The sequence below is a fragment of the Bos indicus x Bos taurus genome, chromosome 12 (assembly GCF_003369695.1).
Source record: "Bos indicus x Bos taurus breed Angus x Brahman F1 hybrid chromosome 12, Bos_hybrid_MaternalHap_v2.0, whole genome shotgun sequence".
Classification (NCBI taxonomy): Eukaryota; Metazoa; Chordata; class Mammalia; order Artiodactyla; family Bovidae; genus Bos; species Bos indicus x Bos taurus.
The window spans coordinates 11,977,046-11,998,327 of NC_040087.1; the positions used below are offsets into that span (position 1 = coordinate 11,977,046).

General features: G+C 44.0%; 1 protein-coding gene across 5 annotated transcripts in view; it reads left to right on the plus strand.

The window, feature by feature from the left end:
* Positions 1-231: 231 nt before the first annotated feature.
* DGKH (diacylglycerol kinase eta) overlaps positions 232-21,282 on the plus strand; it is a 208,034-nt gene continuing 186,983 nt past the window's right edge. For 4 of the 5 annotated variants that reach the window (XM_027557145.1, XM_027557149.1, XM_027557148.1 and 1 more), the window contains exons 1-2: positions 232-308; positions 7,546-7,740. In XM_027557145.1, coding sequence (XP_027412946.1) covers positions 249-308; positions 7,546-7,740 — 255 coding nt within the window. In that variant the 5' untranslated portion in view covers positions 232-248. Of the gene's footprint in view, positions 309-6,786; positions 6,869-7,545; positions 7,741-21,282 lie in introns of those variants that run through there. The other variant, XM_027557147.1, reaches the window with a different exon arrangement.

A 21,282-nucleotide genomic window follows, 5' to 3' on the forward strand; every position in this document is an offset into this window, starting at 1 on the left:
CGGCGGGGAGCGGATCGCGCGGCGCTGGACCGCGGAGGAGGAGGAGGGGGAGGTGGACGGAGGGCCCGGCGCGGGGGCGGGAGAGCTCAGCGCGGCGGAAGCCGGAGACGGCGGGAGGGCCGGTGGCTGGGAGCCGGGCGGCGGCGGCCGCGAGTACCGCGGCGAGGGAGGCGCATCCAGCGGCCCCGGCGGCGGCGGGGGGCCCGGGTCCGCACTCCGCGGGCGGCCGGCGGGCGCGGGCCGGCGCGATGGAGCCGCGGCACGTGCGCCCCTCGCCGGGCGCCCGCAGCCCGACCTGGGAGGAACCGGTGGGTACCGCGCCCGCGCCCGCCCCCTCCCGCTTCTTCTCTGTCGCGTCCCCCCCCTCCCGCCCGGGCCGGGTTCCGTTCAGGAAATGGCCCGGGATGAGGTCCCCAGCTGCTTCCCAGCCGGGGCCGCGCTTCCTCCGCCGCCCCGGCTCCTCCTCGCGCGCAGCCCGGAGCCCCTTTGTCCGGCCCGCCGAGGCTTTCCCCGAGGGGGGCCGCCGGCGACCCGCGCGGACCACGGCCCTCAGAGCACTGTTTGATTTCCGTGCTTCATCCACTTCTCAACTTTTTTTTTTTTTTTGGACTTGATTTTAGAGCGAAGAGGGTGGGTAGGGAGGAGGAAAGGAGAAATCCAGACCGTGGGTCGACCGGCAGGGCTCGGAGGAGATCCGCGTTCCCCCCGCCCGAGACCGCGCCCTGGCCCATCACCTGGGCGCGCAGGTTCCCGGGGACCCGCGCTGGCCGGGCGCATCGCGGCTTGAAGCCCGGAACCACGCCTCCGACTCTGGCTCGCCGCTAAAGCCCCGGGCTTTTCTAGAGGGTCAGGGGGGCTTTCCAGGGGTGAAGCGGGAAGCTGACCTTGATTTCGCCTAGGTTTTTCGCCGCCCATAAAACGCGGAGGTTGGGTGATTTTAGGGACCCGAGTAGCCAGTACATGTGCCTGGTATGTGCGACGGTAACGAGTAGGAGCCCGGGGGGAGAGGGGGTATTCGCATCCGTTCTCTCAAACTCTTTCAACTTATTTCTTGCAACTCAGACAGTCAGAACCACCTCACCGCCCTCCAGTGTTTCTCCCCCTAAATTCCCGTCTCACTCAGAGCTCTGTAATCCTGTGTGGGCTGCCTTTTCCCTTGGCATCGAATTTTAGCTCTCTGCGCCCTGCCTCGATATTTGGTACTTCGTCCTGGTTGATATTCTTGAGCCTCTTTGAAAAGCCTCACCGGTGTTCTGTTTACCGTGTTCCTAGGGACTCCCGCATTATCTGCTCAGGCTGGCCCCCTGCCTGTTGAGAGCTTCTAGGTCAGGTGCCGGGTTTGGTTTTTTTTCTTTTCCAATGTGTACCCTACCGGCTCCTTTGCCCAAGTTTCTCTGCCTTCTGTTTCCCGACCTTTCGGCAGTGTCCTTCAACCCTGATCAGTCTGTATCTGCAGCTGTCTTTGCTTTCATAAAGTTGAACATGTTATTAGCTTGCCCGTCTGCTCATATTTCTTCTGTTGTGTGTATTGTGTGTATTACTGAGGATTAAAATATCCTTGAAATTCAAAATACAGTTCGGTTTTGGAGTTTAAGTCAAAGATCCCTGAGAACTAAATTTAGTGACCTGTTTTTGTAACTTCTTTACTTTTAAACTTTCCTACCTGGGAAGTCCTTTATGAACTTGCAGACCTGGAGTCAACACCAATCACAATGAAAAATGCCTGGTTGTATCTATTTTACTGTAGGATGCTAATGCCACAGCTACTTTGGCAGGAAAACTTTTATTTTTGCTTTACTTTAAGTGACAAAAATGAAAATGTTTATTAGCCTTTAAAACTAGAGCCCAAACAGAAATATGTGAGTGAATTGTGACACTTTGTCCAGTCTGCAGAACTCTCCTTTAAAAAATGAGGTTTATTTTCTTTAAACGCTGCAGGCCTTTTTATTTACTCAACAGGTCTTTTATCCAGCACCTACTATGTTCCAGGACTGTTGAATGTAGCAGTTGACTGCACAGGCACAAATCCTTAAATCATCACAGAGCCTTTATTCTTAGGTAGACAAAATGTCTTGTTTCATACATTTTACTATTTTAGAGTAAAAAGAAAAGAGTTCAAAGAAGAAAATCATCAGAGATCTCGTGTATGTGGCATAAAGTGATCCTGTGGACAAAGTGATTTTATTTGAAACCCTGTGGCTGTCCATGTCTGACATGAAGTCTAAGAACTAATAAAGGGTACTCTCATTTAACTTCTTAAAAAAGATAAGTTATCCAAATTACTGAAAAGTGTGGACAAGAAAAATGACAGGGGAAATAATGCATGTAAATGTCAGTTATTTCAGACGTGGGGCGCTAACTGGGGAAATGTCAGCTTAATCTATGTTGAAGGACAGATTTCCCTACAAAAACTTTTTTCAGATCAGTGATCCCTTACGAATCTAATCAAAGCTATGTACTGTCTTCCTCCCCAAGATGTAGCCATGCAACATACATATAAAAATTTAATAAAATTTCAAGGGAATCAGAGTTCCCATAGCCCATTCTGTTGACCTTCAAAGACCTTGGGTTAAAAGATCTGCTTTGACCTGGATTCCATTTTGCTGTCATTTAAAATCTCTTTTTTTCCTGAATTCCAATACAGGCTACTTTAATACTTCTTTACCATAAAAGTATACTCAGTTACATTTATGAAAAAGGAATATTCAGGAACGAACAGGCAGTATTCCCAGCACACAGATCATGCTGCATTGTTTCTTACTGTAAATAACGGCATATGTGTAAGGATATAGTTTCTCTGGTCTTTTTTGCCATGTCCCAAAACGTGATATGATTCCACATGGAACCATTCAGACAGAAGAGTTAACATAATGTCGGGAATAGATGCTGAGTAATAGTAAAGAGAATAGCCCGTCTAGCTTGAAATGTACTCGTGCTTGGAGCAGCGAGGCAGCTGCTGGCCATCAGGATGGTCTTTGTAATTGGAGATGAAATGAAGTTATTTAATTAAGGGAGGGTACTTAAATAAACTGTTAACCTTATCATTACCCCATTGAGGGCACTGGGCCTGCAAGAAGATAAATGTTAGCATTCAGGTGTCTGTGTATTTCCTTTAATGCTAGCTTTAGAATGTAATCAAATCATGGAAACAGAGGCATTACCTAAATTTCCAATTAATTAAAAAATATTTTGGTGGTGGGAATAGGTGGGTTCAGGAAGATATTTAGCCAAGTAGTCCTTGTAGATAATAGCCTGTGAGAAAGTAAATAGAATTCTTGCCAGAACTTAGCAGAGTATGAGGGTATTTACAGAGTAATGCTTGAACAGTACTGGGATGCTAGAGTACCCTTTACTTATTAAAATTTATTTTTATTTCCGAATGATTGTTACCTAGTTGGCTCTGATGAAGCTATTCAGACCACTGAAAAATTAGGGAGAGAAGAGTTTCAAAGGAAAAATGGCCAACACATAAATGAGAGTTTATATTTATGTATGAAGTCTAGATGACCAAAGTTGTGTGCCTTAGGTGCAGGGATGGGCATCCGTACATGGAGTTGATATCATGATTACTGTCATTTCAAAATCCTCTTCGTTGAGATAACAAGGGAATTTTAATGAAGCTTTCAGTGTTACATTCTAAACATGGAATCAGTTCAGTTCAGTCGCCCAGTCGTGTCTGACTCTTTGCGACCCCATGAACCGCAGCACGCCAAGCCTCCCTGTCCATCACCAACTCCCAGAGTCCATCCAAACCCACGTCCATCGAGTCGGTGATGCCATCCAACCATCTCATCCTGTGTTCCCTTCTCCTCCTGCCCTCAATCTTTCCCAGCATCAGGGTCTTTTCCAATGAGTCAGCTCTTCGCATCAGGTGGCCAAAGTATTGGAGTTTCAGCTTCATCATCAGTCCTTCCAATGAATATTCAGGACTGATCTCCTTTAGGATGGACTGGTTGGATTTCCTTGAAGTCCAAGGGACTCTCAAGAGTCTTTTCCAACACCGCAGTTCAAAAGCATCAATTCTTCAGCTCTCAGCTTTCTTTATAGTCCAACTCTCACATCCATACATGACCACTGGAAAAACCATAGGAATAGGTAGTGTATTATGGAAGCTGTTTTAAAGTTGGCATGAAAGCAAGTCTGTACCTGTTCAACCTGCAGTGTTCTTTGCATGGCTCCAGTTGACTAGGAACATGAGTCTTAGAACGTGTTTTTAAAGTGCCTATGTACTTAGGTTCTTCAGAATCTAATGTAGACTTCATGTTTATGACATAATATTTAACATAAAACCATAGAGCATATGGGATTTAATCAATAAAAGCTACAAATGGATATTAAATCTCTTGTTATGATTAATAAGAATATAATTCAAAATATCTCTATAGGTAATATTTATAAGGTTGGTATCAGAATGAGAATTGGCTGTAACTTATCTTTAGTATAATAGTTTTTTTTTTTTTTTTTAATGGGGTGGAAAGCCCTTTTAAGTAGACACCTAAAAGTAATTTAGTGGTGGCTTCTATTTCCACTTCTTTCTGAATGCAGTGTCTATGTGGCTTATGTCTGAGCTTATAATAGTTTGTTTGTGATACATTATGTTCAAAACAAAGATTTCAAAGTAATAATAATAAGATAAATATGTAAGATGCATCTAAGAAATTATTTGAATATCTGAAAACACCAACAATTTTTGGTGAACAGTTTGGAGAACAGTTCAAGGAAATCTTATAAAGAAATAATGTAATATGCCACATATTTGAAATTTGTTTTAGTTGCTATTTTGAGCTACATTAAAATGGTTGTACATATTGAGCTCTCGACATTGCTATTATATTTTTAGGGGAAGTGAAGTGCATTGCAGGTATACAGTGTACAGACTGAATATCCCTTCTGGCAATTTCTAATTTACAGATAAGACCTGAGAAGATGCCAGTGGGTCAGCTACTTGAAGTTAGGGATTATAGTTCCTCAGAAGAGATGACTGGAGAAAAGAGCATCTTTCATGAGCTACCTTTTGTGGGAAATGATGCGACATTCCTTCACTTGCTTACACAGCCGTTCACTCTAAGTATGTGCTAGGGAAAATGCAGACCAGGGATCATTTAGTTAACATTGGCGGGTGAAGACTGGCTGTACGTTCAGAGTCACAACCAAATTTTAGAACTTTTTACAAGAGTCTTTGAAGAGCAGGGGTAACTGTGAGGTTAATTTTTCATGAAGTAATGAATACCTTTACTTTGAGGTATTAATAGCCCAGCTTTTGCACGTGAAGCTATATATATATATATATATACTTTTTAATATTTGTAAGTGATCAATGTTTGAATGAGAGTGAGAAGTGTATTCAGTCCTCTTAAGATCACAGAATAGGCATGGACATAAAACAATGGACCTTGCCCTTCTGTTTCACTCTCTGCCTGGATTTTGGAAAACATTGCTTATATAAAACTTTAAACCTAAATGTGAATAGAAACATGATAACGGACAAACCAACTTTTGTTGTGTGATGTGGTAATGTGAATAGAACATTAGAATAAGACACATGATTTTGACTTTGGTCCTGCTTGTGACTTTGGGCCTTGGGTTCTTTACATTAAAAGAGAAGGTCTGAACTAGGTTTATTCTTTCAAAAGGCCACTGACTTAGGTGCTCTTTGGATTTGTGAGATCACTGGATTTGTCAGTGACCAAACAGTTGGGTTAGAATAAAGGCCATTCTTTTGATTTTTTTTTTCCTATTAAAAGAATTCCCTTCTCAGAGGTATGTTCTCTGTAGATACAGACTTGCATTTTTATGGAGGCTTAAGTGTTCTTAAAGTTTATTCTGCCCAATTACTTTCCCTTTCTAAAGAAGACAACAGAGCCCAAAGAAGTAGCCTTTATCAGTTAGTAATACCTGGCCGCAAACTCCTGTCTTTGCACATTTGAACTAACCGTCACATTTCACATTTCAATCAATTTAATCTACCTAGTGGCTAGACAGTGGTACGGGGATTGTAGATTGTTTCTGAAAATCTCTTGGAACTGTTAGTTCTTCCACAGCATCAAATTATTGACAGTAAGATTTAAACTAAAACAAAACAAAACAAAACAAAAAAAAAAAACACACACCACCCAAAGCAAAACACCCCCTCCCTTAGTCTGGAGGACCCTTAAAGGTCATGTCAACTGAAAAAAATTCGAATGAGTTTGAAGGGCGCGAACACGCTAAAGAGACTGGATGCTTTCCTGAACTGTGAAGAGACTCCATGGTGTGGCAGGGACTTTTTGCCCTACTTAAACACACAGCTTAACAGCAGCCTGGAATTCTCTGTGGATGACAAGAGAAACCTGTCACTTGAGTCTCTTCTCCCCGAAGCCCTCCCACAGCAGGCGTGCACATGGCAATGCAAGGCTGCCGTTTCCCAAGCGTCCGCTCCGCCAGCTCGCAGGGGACGAGCTGAGAGCGGTGGCTGCCGCCTGTTGATCCCATTTCCTCCCGCTCTGGTCCGGGTTAGGGAGTGGCTCTCTCCCAGGACCTTCCAGTGTTTTCGTGCTCGGGCTCCGGCGTTCGCACGGCTCCGGCGCATTGTTTTCTTCTAGGCAGCCCCCCCGGTTCGCGCTTGAGCTCAGAGCTTTCTCTTGCCCGCCGTCGTCTCGGGCTGCGTGTAACTCGCTGGTTTCTGCGCGCTCTCCACGCCCTTGCCAGTTTCCTGTTAGCCCAAGGGATCGCTCTTTCCGAACGAAAAAGTTCTCCGAACCGAGTGGAGCCTCCCGGAAAATGCTCTTCTCTTCCGTGTGCGCCGGATGGGGGTGGGGGTGGGCCAGAAACTAAAGGCCACGGTCAGGAGAGCCGACGGGACCCAGACCTCCGGGCGGAGGCGGGAGAGGTACGCTTCATCACAGAGGGGCTGGGGGATCCGGAGACCCACCAAGGGGCAGCGCCCGTCCATCGCGGGGCCGCAGGGGACTTGTACTTGCGGGGACCGTGCGGCGAGGCCCGAGTGTCTCTGCAGAGATCCTGGGTTCGGGAGGGTGGCGGGAGCACCCAGGGGAGCCGGCAGGAAGCCAGGTTCCCTTTCTGCTCCTGGGGCCGTTCTTGCCACGGTTGCCCGGGAACCGAGGGAGGGAGGAAGCATCGCCGCCGGCCGGGCCTGCGGGAATGGGGGTGCGGAGATTTCGCGCCTCGCTCGCCCTCCGCGGCCCACCCTGGGGACCCCAGACCCTCGGGGACGTGGGACATGGGACGTAGTTCCGACCCGTCCGTCGCTCCCATCACCGCTACCCGCGCCGGTGGTATTCCGGGCCGGGCGCCCTGGGGTCCCAGGCGGGCCTGGGTCCGCGCCCCCGGCGCCCCGCCGCGGCCGCTGCTCTTGCCGGAGCCGGGCGCGGGGTCCCGGAGGCTCTCGACCGGGCGCGGGGTTCAGGGGGCTCCCGGGCGACCCCTCCCCGGCGCGGGCGGCTGGGGGGGGGGTGAAGATGGCGGCGGCGGCGCGGGGCTCCGGGCCCCGTTCGAGCAGAGCGCCCCTGACCGCCGCCCCCGCCGGGCGGGGCTGTGTTCCCGCAGGAGTCGGACAGGATGGCCGGGGCCGGCAGCCAACACCACCACCCGGGCGCGGCGGGAGGAGCGGCAGGCGCTGCGGTCACCCCCGCCACTGTCCCGGCGGGGCCCGGAGACGACTCGTCAGACAGCGAAGCGGAGCAGGAGGGACCCCAGAAGCTGATCCGCAAAGTGTCCACCTCGGGGCAGATCCGCACCAAGGTAAGGCGGGCCGAGAGCAACGGGGAAGACGGGAGGAGGCAGCTGGGGAAGGGGACCGAGGGCGCCCGGGCGCGGGGAGCGCGCCGGCGGATCCCCGGAGCGTGAGGAGGTGAGGGCGGGGCCTGGGCCGGGGGGCGGGGCCTGGGCCCGGGAGCGTGGGGAGCCGATGTGAGGGTGGGGCCTGGGCCTGGGGGCGGGGCCTGAGCCGGGGAGCGTGGGGAGCAGAGGTGAGGGCGGGGCCTGAGCCCGGGAGCGGGGCCTGGGCCTGGGAGGGTGGGGAGCAGAGGTGAGAGTTGGGGCGGGGTCCGAGAACGGGGCCTGGGCTCGGGGGCGGGGAGCAGAGGTGAGAGCGGGGCCTAAGCCCGGGGGCGGGGCCTGAGCTCGGGGCGGGGCCTGAACCCGGGGGCGGGGAGCGCGCCGACGGATCTTGGGAGCTTGGGGCTCAGAGGTGAGGGCAGAGCCTGGGCCGGGGGCGGGACCCACTGGAGCTGTTCCCGGTCCCGACGCTGGGGCCTTCAGGGTGGGCTCCTGGGGAGCCAGGGTGGAGACGGGGAACCAAGCAGCGTGGGAAAATGCCGAAACGCTGTTTAGAGTTACCACTCAGGGATCCAAAAAGGAGTGTTTTATTATTTTTGGTCCTACCTGCCGAGCAGTGGTTGCTGACACTTTGCACAGGGAGAGAAGTGCAGGCAGGCCAGCCAGAGCTGCTGTGACCTTCGCCACCTTCTCTTCCCGAGGGCAGCAGCCTGTCGCTCCCTGACCCTCCCAGAGGGGTAGGATGGGGAGGTGACTCCTGCCTGCCCCTTTGCTGTGCTTTGGTAAATGATGCTCGCACTCTGCGCAGCACAAACCACAAACCTCGAGTCCCAGGTTTCCACTAAGTGCTGTATTCAGATCTTATCAACGCACGCATGGTTATTTTTAATACTGAAAAGTAACTGTTTTGTCGTATATGGAGATATGCAAGCTGTGTTATTCTTTCTGTAACAAGTGTTACTGACCTGTGAGGGCTCAAGTTGAGCGTTTTAATTTGATTTTATATAATATATATATTTCAAGTGCTGGCAACTTAAACATTACTTATATATTCTAAATTTGGGTCATATTTTAGAAATTATGACGTTGAGAGTCTGTTATCACTGGGCGACTTTAACGAGGAATTAGAAAAGGGAACCAATAAAATCGTTAGATTTGTGTGGTCTTTAAAAATAAATGTGCAGAAGTTAATTCATTCTATACCTATTTTTACGAGAACTTGTTTTCTAAGGTTAATGGAGCCACATATGAAAATAGAACTTTTATTATATGCCTGTGGATTCATGTTTGCACTTGCCTGGCTCCTTACTTTCTAAAATAAATATGTGTAAGCACACACACAACTGTTAACAAGCTTCACTGAGTGAAGAGTCAAAGACTGCTTCATTTTTAAGTGCAGGTCTTGTAACTGCTTTTAATAGTGACATTTCTAATTTAATAAACTTTGTGATAAATTAAGGGTATGGCATTTAATGTATTTTTAGAAGATTAAGGCTAAATAAAATAGGGTCTTTCCTAACAGAGAGTGCCTTTAACATTTGAAATCTTAATTTAAAAAGTTCACAAAACGGTGTTGATAATCAGCAAAATGACAGGTAAAGTGGTGTTTTTACATATTCACCTGAAATGGCTAAAATTCCATGTATGCTTACGTCAAAATTGACCAGTAAATTTATACTGTTTGGAAGAAAATTTACAGAGATCTCTAATTTGAACTGAGTGAAATAAAAAACAAATTTGTTGGGAGTACCACTAAAATTTGAAAGATACTTGAACTGATGTTGATAGCTACAGTTATACTGTTTAAATTTGATATTTTCTGTGGTTTGGGGAAAAGCATATATATCAAGACTGAGAGTCAATTCAAGAAGCATATTTATTGTTGGTTTCCCATTTAACTTTTTAACAAAAATATTTAACACTGATGTTTTGGCATAATTAGGAATAATTAATGATCATTAAATGAAATGTTCCTATGTACTGAATTTCAGAAGTTGTGTTTTTTGTACTAGCTTAATGCAAGTGCACACAGGTTCATCATCATTATCATACATGGACACAAGCGATCAGGGCCTAAATTGGCTGAAACTGCTGATCCTTGGCCTCCTTACCCGCCCCATCCCCCAGTCCAGACTGTTCATATCTGCCACAAATTTCAGCAGTTACATCTCTGATTCTCAGGGATGAAGGCAGAGCAGTGGGGGGAAGGAGCACCGCTAAATTCAACTGTTGGTTTCCAGTCTTCAGTTATGATCCAGATAAAAGTTGAGGGAAAAGATCTTGAGCACAAGACGGATACGCCATTGATCCCTTGCACAGGTTTGTGAGATGGGAGAGCCTGGAGGAGGAGGCCCTGGGACTAGCCCACAGCTTGGTCATTTTTTAGACAGTAGGAGCTCATACATCCTGAAGATAAACCAAGGGATCACTAGGTCTGACACGTTGTGGTTACTAATAGCGTCTTCAATTATGGTGTATAGCAGTCTGGAATGGTATATGTGGCACACGAACACATAATTTGCGTGCCTATATCCACATGCTTACGTATGTTTGTGTATGTTAATATATGCTGTCTCTTTGGAAAGCACTTGTGCACATACAGAGAGGGCCTACAGCAGAGTGAGTTGAAAAGATGAGTTGAATATTATTTCTTGAATGATTATGTGTATACATTACATGTGCTCACGTAATGCTTCATATATATGGGTATTACCATTAAAACACACTACTTCTTTTAGTTTCCTTTAAGATCCTTAGGCTCATAAAGCCGATTGGTGTTTAGCTTTGGAGTGAAAAATAACCACTAATTTAAGTCATTACCTTATTTTAAGTGTTTTTTTTTGTGGTAAATGTTGGTTAATGTTTTAAATAATTTGAGTGTTAGTGAAGAACCTTAATTGTGGCATTTGGAAAGTGTCCAGACTTTTCTTAATTGAAAAAATAAGGTGTGCATATAGTAAGACATTCAGACAGTGTGAGAGGATATTTGGTGAGGGAACGGTATCCAGTGAAAAGTCATCTCCCTCCCACACTAGACTTCATAGTCTCTGTTTCAAAGGCAACTGTTGACAGTTTCTTTGTTGTGTGTTTCTAGAAAATTTCTATGTACATAAAAGAATATATATATGTATACATAGATGGGCTTCCCTGGTGTCTCAGATGGTAAAGAATCCACCTGCAATGCAGGAGACTTGGGTTTGATCCCTGAGTTGGAAAGATCCCTTGGAGAAGGGAATGGCAACCCATTCCAGTATTCTTGTCTGGAGAATCCTATGGACAGAGGAGCCTGGCAGGCCACAGTCCACGGGGTCACAAAGAGTCAGACAGGACTGAGCAACTAACACACACACACACGTGTGTGTGTGTGTATATATATATATATATATATACACACACACCACACTTAAATATGTAGTATTTTGCAAATACTGATGAGAACATTCTGTACATGTTCTGCATCTTGTTTGTTTGGGGATATAATATGGAGATCATTTCTCTAATGTTTGTCTACAGATACTTTGTTCTTTCTGATGATGGCAAAGTATTCCTTTATATCAGATTGAGCTCAGTGAAACTGCACTGTCGTCAGGTCAAAATGGTAGAGAGTAAGGCTGGGAGGTGGGGAAAACGGGGAGAAGTACACGCTTTCAACTCTAAGAGGAATATCTTCTGGGCATTTAATGTACAGCATTGTGACTGTGGCTACTAAAATTGTATCGTGTATTTGAAATTTGCTAAGAGAATAGCAAGATATTCTCACCACACACACAGGTACACACATGGTAGCTGTGAGGTAATGGATATATTAATTAACTTAATTGTGGTGATCGTTCCACAATATATATGTCTATCAAATAATCATCACATTAAGTACTTTAAGTATTTATACAATTTTACTTGTCAATTAGACCTCAATAAAGCTGGAAAAAAATGATCCCATATGGGAAATCTCATATGGTTTAATCTAGCATGTTATGTCTTCACTTAATTAACCAGCTCTCTATGAAAGGAAATATGGGCTATTTTAAGACAGCACCAATCTCAGCTTTTTTGCAGTGGATACTATGCACTTTTTAGGTAAGGAATAAATAGACTGGCATGCTTTTTGAATTAGTATGGTCTAATAAAATCCACATGTACGTTTTAGTATCCTCCTCAATCCCATACTGTGTACTCTGTTCCTGTTTTCATTTCCCATTTTTTCCTTCTGTTTCTTTGTCCTTGCTATCTCTCTCCTACTTTTCTCATTCTCTGTTTTTCACCTTTTTTCTTTCTATGGTGTCTCAGATGGTAAAGAATCTGCCTGCAGTGCAGGAGACCTGGGTTCAATCCCTGGGTCGGGAAGATACCGTGAAGAAGGGAATGGCTACCCACTCCATTATTCTTGCCTGGAGAATCCCATGGACAGAGGAGCCTGGTGGGCTACAGTCCGTGGGGTTGCAAAGAGTTGGACACGACTGAGTGGCTAACACATACACACAGTGATTCTCAAACTATCAGCTAAGTAGAATTTCAGGTAGGCTCATCTAGCTACCCAGGTGCTAAACACTAGATAATTTTATGGCTGCCTCAATCTCCTCAAAGGAAATAAATCACTTGCATACAGAAGTTTAAGTACTACTGATTGGGGAAACTAAAGGGAGCTGTAACTCATCAGATCTCTTCCTTTCTCTTTACCTAGGACTATTATCCCTAAATTCTTCATCTTGCCTCAAGGAGAATTCTGCATTTAGATTGATTCTGCATTTAGATGTACTGTTGTAGAGAATTTCACAGGTGTTTACTGGGCGTGAGGCGTTCTGGAACAGCACTAATACAAACTCAGAACAGCTTAATTATGAACATGAGTGTGAAGGTCGCTTGGTTTGCTTTTTGTTGGCCCATCAATACTGTAGTCTTTCATCTTGCAGTGAATGGCTAGAGGAACCTTGGTCAGGATTATAGACTAGAATTGTTCAACTATCATAAGCCAAATGGTAAAAACAGATAGGAACCAACTCAAAGACTTTTTGACTCATCTTGGCTAAGGTCATGAAGCTTCATGTGTCAAAAATGCTTCCTAATTTGCTTTATTATGCTCCCACTTATTTTTTCCACATTTATGTCTTACAGTTAATTTTAATGTCCATAAATGAGTTTCTAAATTTAGCTAAAACACACCTAAGCACTGAAAAGATATTCAGAACTTTGCAACACGATACCTGTATTAGGGCATCTCTTTCTGCCCATTAAAAGAATAACCACCACATTCTTCAGTTAAAACCTGGTTTTACTTTAACTTGAAGGATGTATAAATAAACTCGTGTCTTTATGGTAAGGCATGATCAATATGGAAATATTGATTTGTATTTTTCACTGCTTTATGAGATGCAATTTGTGCAATTAAACATTATCTTTCACCATAAACCTTCTGTAGAGTAGATTAGGGAGGACTTGCTTAGTGTTTTGCAAATTGTAGATGGCAGCCGGTTAGTAGGTTCTGCTGGTTCATATCCAGTATTTGAAACAGAAACAGAATAAATTAGAAAATATTATTTAAGTATTTTCTACATGGAAACATTGTTTCCATGTAGTTCTACATGGAAACATTGAATTGGGTGATGATCCAAATAGTATGGGAAACAGAAACAAGGCCAGCAGATTGGTAATAAATAAAGTAATATTAACAAGTTTATTGTTCAGAAACTCACTATGATGTGAAAGGCAAGTATGAATATTTACATTTTGATAGGTGATAAGCAGGAAGATATCTTGAATTATAAGAGTAATTAACATTCGTCTAGGCAGAAGTCAATGGCACCCCACTCCAGTACTCTTGCCTGGAAAATCCCATGGACGGAGGAGCCTGGTAGGCTGCAGTCCATGGGGTCGCTAAGAGTCGGACATAACTGAGCGTCTTCACTTTCACTTTTCACTTTCATGCATTGGAGAAGGAAATGGCAACCCACTCCAGAGTTCTTGCCTGGAGAATCCCAGGGATGGGGGAGCCTGGTGGGCTGCCATCTATGGGGTCGCAGAATCCAACACGACTGAAGTGACTTAGCAGCAGCAGCAGGCAGAAGTCAGCTAACTTTTTCTATAAAGGGTCAGGTAGTAAATATTCAAAGCTTTGTGGGCCATAGACTGTCAGAATTACTCAACTCTACTGCTGTAGTGCAAAAGCATCTATAAGCAGTACTTGAATATACCTATAAGTGGCTGTCATGTGATATATGTCTCTCTATGTGTTGTTGCTCAGTCACTAAATTGTGTCCAACTCTTTGCACACCGTGGCTTGCAGCACGCCACATTCTGTGGTCCTCCACCATCTTCTGTAGTTTGCTCAGTTTCATGCCCGTTGAGTAGGTGATGCTATCTAACCATCTCTTCCAATAAAAGTTTAAGGATGTTAACATTTGAGTTCATAACATTTTCACGTGTTAACAAATATTTTTTCATTTGAGTTCATAACATTTTCATGTGTTAACAAATATATATATATGTATTTTAAAGCCATTTAAACATGTAAAAACCTTCTTAACTTGTGGGCTGTGTACAATCAGGTGCTAGAAGTATACGGCCCATGGATCTTCTTGGTGGGCTTTAGTTTCTGATTACTTTTCTAGGTAATGGAAAATGGTTTGCATAGCATTGCAAAGTTAAGGTGCTGCGAAATGCAATCAGTGTTGAAGGGACCAAATAAAGCTAGATCTCAATCCATTTAAAAATCTCATCTTTGTAGAACATTTTATTTTTAGCTTGGTTTGCGTCTTTGCTTCCATTTTAATGTGAACTAAATATAGATTGGAAACTCTGAGTCTTGGTACAGTAATATATGGTATAACAACTTTCTTTCCATTTTGATTACAAGTTAAACATGATATCCCATTATTAAAGATGAGACTTAATAAATAATTTATTCAACCTTCACATACAACTTAAGATGCATTATTTGAAGGTATCTAAATTTAGAAAGCTTTCACTTTAAGGCTGCATGTTTGCTGTTGTGGTGGGAGTGATGAAAGGTTATATGAAACTTTTATTGTAGATGACTCGGGGCTCCTTTCTGTTTCCAGGGTACAGGGTTTCACTCATATTGGATTTGTTAGGCTTTACTTGCTCAGGAAATATGTTTATAGGCAAAGGTTTTAATTAAAGAGAGTTTGGTTTATGTCTAAAAATAGACTCTTGAAAAAGACCCGTAACATGTTACTCCATTATGTTTTCCCTTGACAAATTAATTTGATTTTGTTGGGTATGGAGTGGTTTTTTTCTGTAACTATTTAGTTATTTGAAACACGTTTGTATTTTTGATTTGGTTAAGTGGCTTAAAAGGTCAATATCCATTGTTGATAATAACCCTAATTTAAGATGCAGTATACATTGTTTCTATTTTATCAATAGATTGTCACTTATTTTTTTCAAAGTAACATAAATGACAATATTCCCCCCTCCCCGCTTTTTATTAGAAGGATATTTGGAAGACTTGTTAGCCTCTTGGGGTTTATTTATTTATTTATTTATATTGGAATATAAAAAAATGCAGCAAAATTAATCAGTTATACATATACATAGATCCACTCTTTTTACGATTCTTTTCCATGTAGATCACTGAGAGTACTGAGTAGAGTTTCCTGTGCTATGTGGTAGGCCCTTATTAGTTACCTAAGCCTCTTGTTTCATTCCAAGGAAGTATGATTAACTTTATCATGTGTGGAGCAGGCATCTCTAACCTTCTCACTGTGCAGGTTGAATACCAGGACTTTGTCCAAACACCAGATTGTGATTTAATGTTTGTTGTTCAGTCACAAAGTCGTGTCTAGCTCTTAAGCTTGGGACATTCATGTCAGAAATGTAAAGATCCCTTTCTCCTTAGTGTTTGTTTATAGAGCAGTTTTATAATATATACATGATCTCATCAAACAGTTGTGTAAAACTATCTGAATTTTACAAATGAAAAAACTGAGAGCACCAGGTTGGAATATCTTCTAAGTAAATTGCAGGACTGCAACTCAAAAGCAGGACTTGGAAATAGTGGATGGCTTCCAAGTGTCTTCTTTTAAGTCCAGTAAGCTTCTTGGATTTGAAACTTGACTTCTATAGTATACAAGTATGGGTGTATTGGATTGGCCAAGAAGTTCGTTAGGGTTTTTCTGTACAGTGTTATGGAAAAACCCTAACGAACTTCTTGCCAACCCAATATGTGGGTGTCTGCTCACCTCTCCTGCTTCCCTTCCCCTGTGTTACCCTCTCCCTTCCTGCCCCGCCCTTTATTCATCTGTTTAATCTGAATGTATCTCTGACCAATGTTTTAGGTTTCCTAATGCCTTTTTGCGGAGAAGGCAATGGCACCCCACTCCAGTACTTTTGCCTAGAAAATCCCACGGACAGAGGAGCCTGGTAGGCTGCAGTCCATGGGGTCGCTAGAGTCGGATACGACTGAGCGACTTCACTTTCACTTTTCACTTTCATGCATTGGAGAAGGAGATGGCAATCCACTCCAGTGTTCTTGCCTGGAGAATCCCAGGGACGGAAAGCCTGGTGGGCTGCTGTCTATGGGTCGCACAGAATTGGACACGACTGAAGTGACTTAGCAGCAGCAGCAATGCCTTTTTGCATTCAAAACTTACGTTTTTAGTGAGATGTTGAACAGTATATGTTTGAAAAGTCACTTTCAAAATAAAATATTTCAGCTGAAATTTCTATTAATTTTAATTACCATTAGCCAAATCATGGAATCACTTTGAAAATGGCTTTAGAAGGACTCATTTATAAGAAATGCTTATAGGTATCTAACGCTTCAAATAGATTTTCAAAGAAAACTGTTAGTTTCACTTTTGTAAGATGAGATGCTGGTTTTAAAAGGTCATGATATAGTGCTAATATGAATTATATAAAGTGCTTTTCCATTTGGCCTATTGAGGAAAATACATGAATAAAATTTATTTTTAACTAGCTAAGGAATGAACATGACATTTATAGGGTACAATTTTCTCCATCTGACTCTTCCATTTAGGTAAGAAATAGTTCCAGGACGTGTACATGAGCAGGCACACCATTTTGAGTGGGGTTATTTGTACAGAGTCATATAGTACTTTTTATAAACTCATGTAGTACTTTCAAAACTCATGTTTTTAGTGAGGCTTTATGCTAAAGACTTTGACTGTGTGGATCACAACAAACTGTGGAAAATTCTTAAAGAGATGGGAATACCCAACCACCTGACCTGCCTCCTGAGAAATCTGTATGCAGGTCAAGAAGCAATGGTTAGAACCTGATGTGGAACAAGAGACTGGTTCCAAATTGGGAAAGGAGTATGTCAAGGCTGTATATTGTCACCCTGCTTATTTAACTTATACGCAGAGTACATCATGTGAAATGCCAGGCTGGATGAAGCACAAGCTGGAATCAAGATTGCCGGTAGAAATATCAATAACCCCAGATATGCAGATGACACCACCTTTATGGCAGAAAGTGAAGAGGAACTAAAGAGCCTTTTGTTGAAGGTGAAGAAGCTGGCTTAAAACTCAACATTCAAAAAACGAAGATCATGGTATCCAGTCCCATCACTTCATGGCAAATAGATGGGGAAACAATGGAAACAGTGAGAGACTTTATTTTCTTGGGCTCCAAAATTATTGCAGATGGTGACTGCAGCCATGAAATTAAAAGATGCTTGCTCCTTGGAAGAAAAGCTATGGCAAACCTAGACAGCATATTGAAAAGCAGAGGCATTACTTTGCCAACAAAGATCCATCTAGTCAAAACTGTGGTTTTTCCAGCAGTCATATATGGATGTGAGAGTTGGACTATAAAGAAAGCTGAGCGCTGAAGAATTGATGCTTTTGAACTGTGATGTTGAAGACTCTTAAGAGTCCCTTGGACTGCAAGGACATCAAACTAGTCAATCCTAAAGGAAATCAGTCCTGAATATTCATTGGAAGGACTGATGCTGAAGCTGAAGCTCCAATACTTTGACCACCTGATGCGAACTGACTCATTAGAAAAGACCCTGATGCTGGGACAGGTTGAAGGCAGGAGGAGAAGGAGATGACAGAGGATGAGATGGTTGGATGGCGTCACTGACTCAATGGACATGAGTTTGAGTAAACTCCAGGAGTTGGTGATGGACAGGGAGGCCTGGCGTGCTGCAGTTCTTAGGGTTGCAAAGAGTTGGAGATGACTGAGCAACTGAACTGAATATAGTACTTTAAAATCATATTATTTTATATATATAAATATATATATGAATATATACTGTCTCCGGTTTGTGGAGCACTGTGGTAAAATAAACCCCTATGAACTAGAAAGAGAACATTTTCAGCAGCAGCCATCTAAGCTGCTATCTAAGTGTGCCCCTTCTCTTTTTCACTCTTTTGTTGTCCCTCAGTTCATTCAAAAAGGGAGTTCCTTAGTGGTCTAGTGGTTAAGAATCCGCCTTCCAAGGCAGGGGATGAGGGTTCTATCCCTGCTCTGAGAACTAAGACCCTGCGTGCCATGGGGCAACTGAGCCTACATGCCTCAACTAGAGAGAAGCCCGTACATAGCAACTAAGGCTGGACACAGCCAAAAGTAAATAAATAAATGTTAGAAAGTAATTTATTCCAGAGATGCATATGGTGTCCAAGCACTGTCATAGATGCCAGTGATAGAGCAGTAATCAGAACCAAGATAGACAAAGATCTCTGCCCTCGTGGAGCTCACATTTTAATCCTGGGAGAACTTAGAAACTTATAAATATGTAAAATGCATAACATATTAGAAGGTGAGAAGTGCTAAAGAGGGGAAAAAAAACACGAATGGGAGTGTGGGTAGGGTAGGAAGAGGAAGGTCTTCCTGAGGAGGTGACATTGGAATGGTGACCTTGAGGGAATGAGCCTTCCTCTGGGGGGAAGGCAGCCTAGGCAGAAGGAACAGGGGTACAATGACCAAGAGACAGAAGCTACAACAAGGAGGGGGTCAGCAGGGTGGGGCTGAAGTGGGGTGGGGGGATGGCAAGAAAGCCAGACGTTAACAGTAAAGTAGTGGGGAGTCCTTTGCCTTGGGCTCATGCATCCCATAGGGTGGCATTGAAGTGAGTGAAGTGAGATCGCTCAGTCGTGGCCAACTCTTTGTGACCCTGTGGACTGTAGCCTACCAGGCTTCTCCATCCATGGGATAGGGTGGCGTTAGTGGCGAAGAATCTGCCTGTCAGTGCAGGAGATGCAAGAGATGCAGGTTCAGTCAGTCCCTAGGTCGGGAAGATCCCCTGAAGTAGGAAATGACGACTCTTTCCAGTGTTCTTGCCTGGAGAAGCCTATGGACAGAAGAGCCTGGCAGGCTACAGCCCGTGGGATCTCAGAGTCTGACACGACTGAATGTGCACACAGAGCACACATGCGCTCTGTAGTCTGGATGGGCTTAAGGGGGCTCCCCGAATTTTGTGTTCATGTGTATGCCCCTCAGAAGACTAAAACCATCGATTTGTAAAAGGGAATTGTAGGACAGACAGTAAAAGATAGGTGAAAAAAAAAAAAGAAACACATACTGTAATCATCCGTTATCATAGTTATTTGGAGAAATGCTAAAATTAGTGATGGATTAATGAAATGAAAGGAAAAGCCCCATTGGACAGCAAGGTTCCTTGGGACCCTTAAGTAGTGTCGGGTTTGTGTCTCAACTCTTCCATATACTATTTTTTAAAAAAAATGTGGACCGTTTTTAAAGTCGTTAGTGAATTAGCTGCAATATTGCTTCTGTGTTATGCTTTGGTTTTTTTGGCTGCAAGGTATGTGGGATCCTAGTTCCCCAATCGGGGGTCGAACCCGCAGCCCCTGCATTGGAAGGTGAACTCTTAACAACTGGGCCTCCACAAGAGTCCCTTCAGTGTTACTGTGGCAGAGAATGCTGTGCTCTTCAGTCTCTGGGCTTCCCCGTCTTTCCTGGCCAGCTGTGAGGCTTCGTTTCGTGTGCAGAAAGGTGGGGCTGTGTCACCGAGTTTCAGGTGGTGGAACATGAGTGGGAGTGATGCTTGTCACTGTGGCCTCTAAAGCCGTCTGTGGGCCTCTCCTTGCGTTGTTCCTTGCAGATGTAGATTATGCAGCGGAAAGAGCTTGGATCCCTGACTCAGAGAGCAGAGCCTCTGTTCCTGCCCCCAAGCTCACATTGGATTGTGACTCAGAAGGGCTGTGGACCTTTACTGTGTTGAGCCCCTAAGATCTAGGTATTATCCGCTGCAGCAGTTAGCATACCATGACCGACACACTTCATCTCTCTGAACTTTGGATTTCTCATCTGCCAAATGGGGCTAGTGCTTCCTACCTCTCAGGGTCATGATGAGGATTAAGGAAATACACAGGATGCTTTTGTATCCCTGACTAGTATAATTATTTTTAAAAACTGGTATAAAATCCTCATACTGCAGTTATTCCTGATACATGTGCTTTTAAATATTTTAAGCAGCTTCTTACTCAGTAGGCTATATAGACCATGGTCCTTTGTTGGCTCTTTAAAAGGCTTGATAAAAGTATTATATTTTTACAGACCATTATTTTGTAATATCCAGAACTATCTTTGCCACCACAAAGGGCCCTTTGGATATCTGAAAACTCATACTGCAGGAGCCATGTCGATGGGCTCACTGCATGACATTCATGAGGACTAACCTTGCTTCTAGAGTAAGATATGTTACAAATGTCATAGGGAAAATATACTTTATTAAAAACAAGTGACCTCTCGCAGCTGGTAGTGGAGATACGTGGCCAGGTACGCTTTTAGGTGCATCCACAGCCCGATCTGCTTTATCCTGAACCAATTTCTCTACACGTTCCCCGTCGTCCCCTTTCTCAACTCCTCCTCTGTCCCCATAATCTGACTTTTGCCCAAACCACTTCATGAAAACCTCTTTTGCAAAGGTGATCTAATTGCTAACCTCCAGCAGTCTCTTTACTTTTCACTCAACTGTATTTCTTGCAATTTTGACACTGTTGACCATTTTTCCCCCCTCACATCTTCCCCATTTGCTTTCAAGGTTTAATTCCTGTTTTCTTTCTTACTAGCTTTTGACTGCCTCTCGATCTCTGTCCCTGTGTGCGTTTTCCCAGGATTCTAACTCTCTTTGCCCTTCCTTTGTTGATCTCCTCTATTAGGTTGGGCTTTGGCGTCCAGGCCTGTCTTGCTCCAGCCTGTGCTTTGCTGTGCGATCTGGACCACAGTTCCTTTGCCTACTAGACACTTACTGTGGTGGGTCCTGTAACCATCTCAGCCTCAGTATTTTCGTAAATAGATTAAATAGTTTCTCCCCACTCCCTGGGCAAATTTAGCTTCATTGTTTTTATAGGAAGAATTTGCTTTGTAGTTCACTGATTTATTATTATTTTTTTGTCTTGCTGATCATCTTCATTAATTCATTTGCTTTTAGCGGATATGCATTCAGTGCCTCCTTTGGCTAGGGTGAGTGTTCGGGCCTAGGAAACACTAGTGTATAAAGCAGACACAGCCCCTTTCCTCATGGAGCCCAGTTAGCAGTCACTATGTTTGGTCAATTGT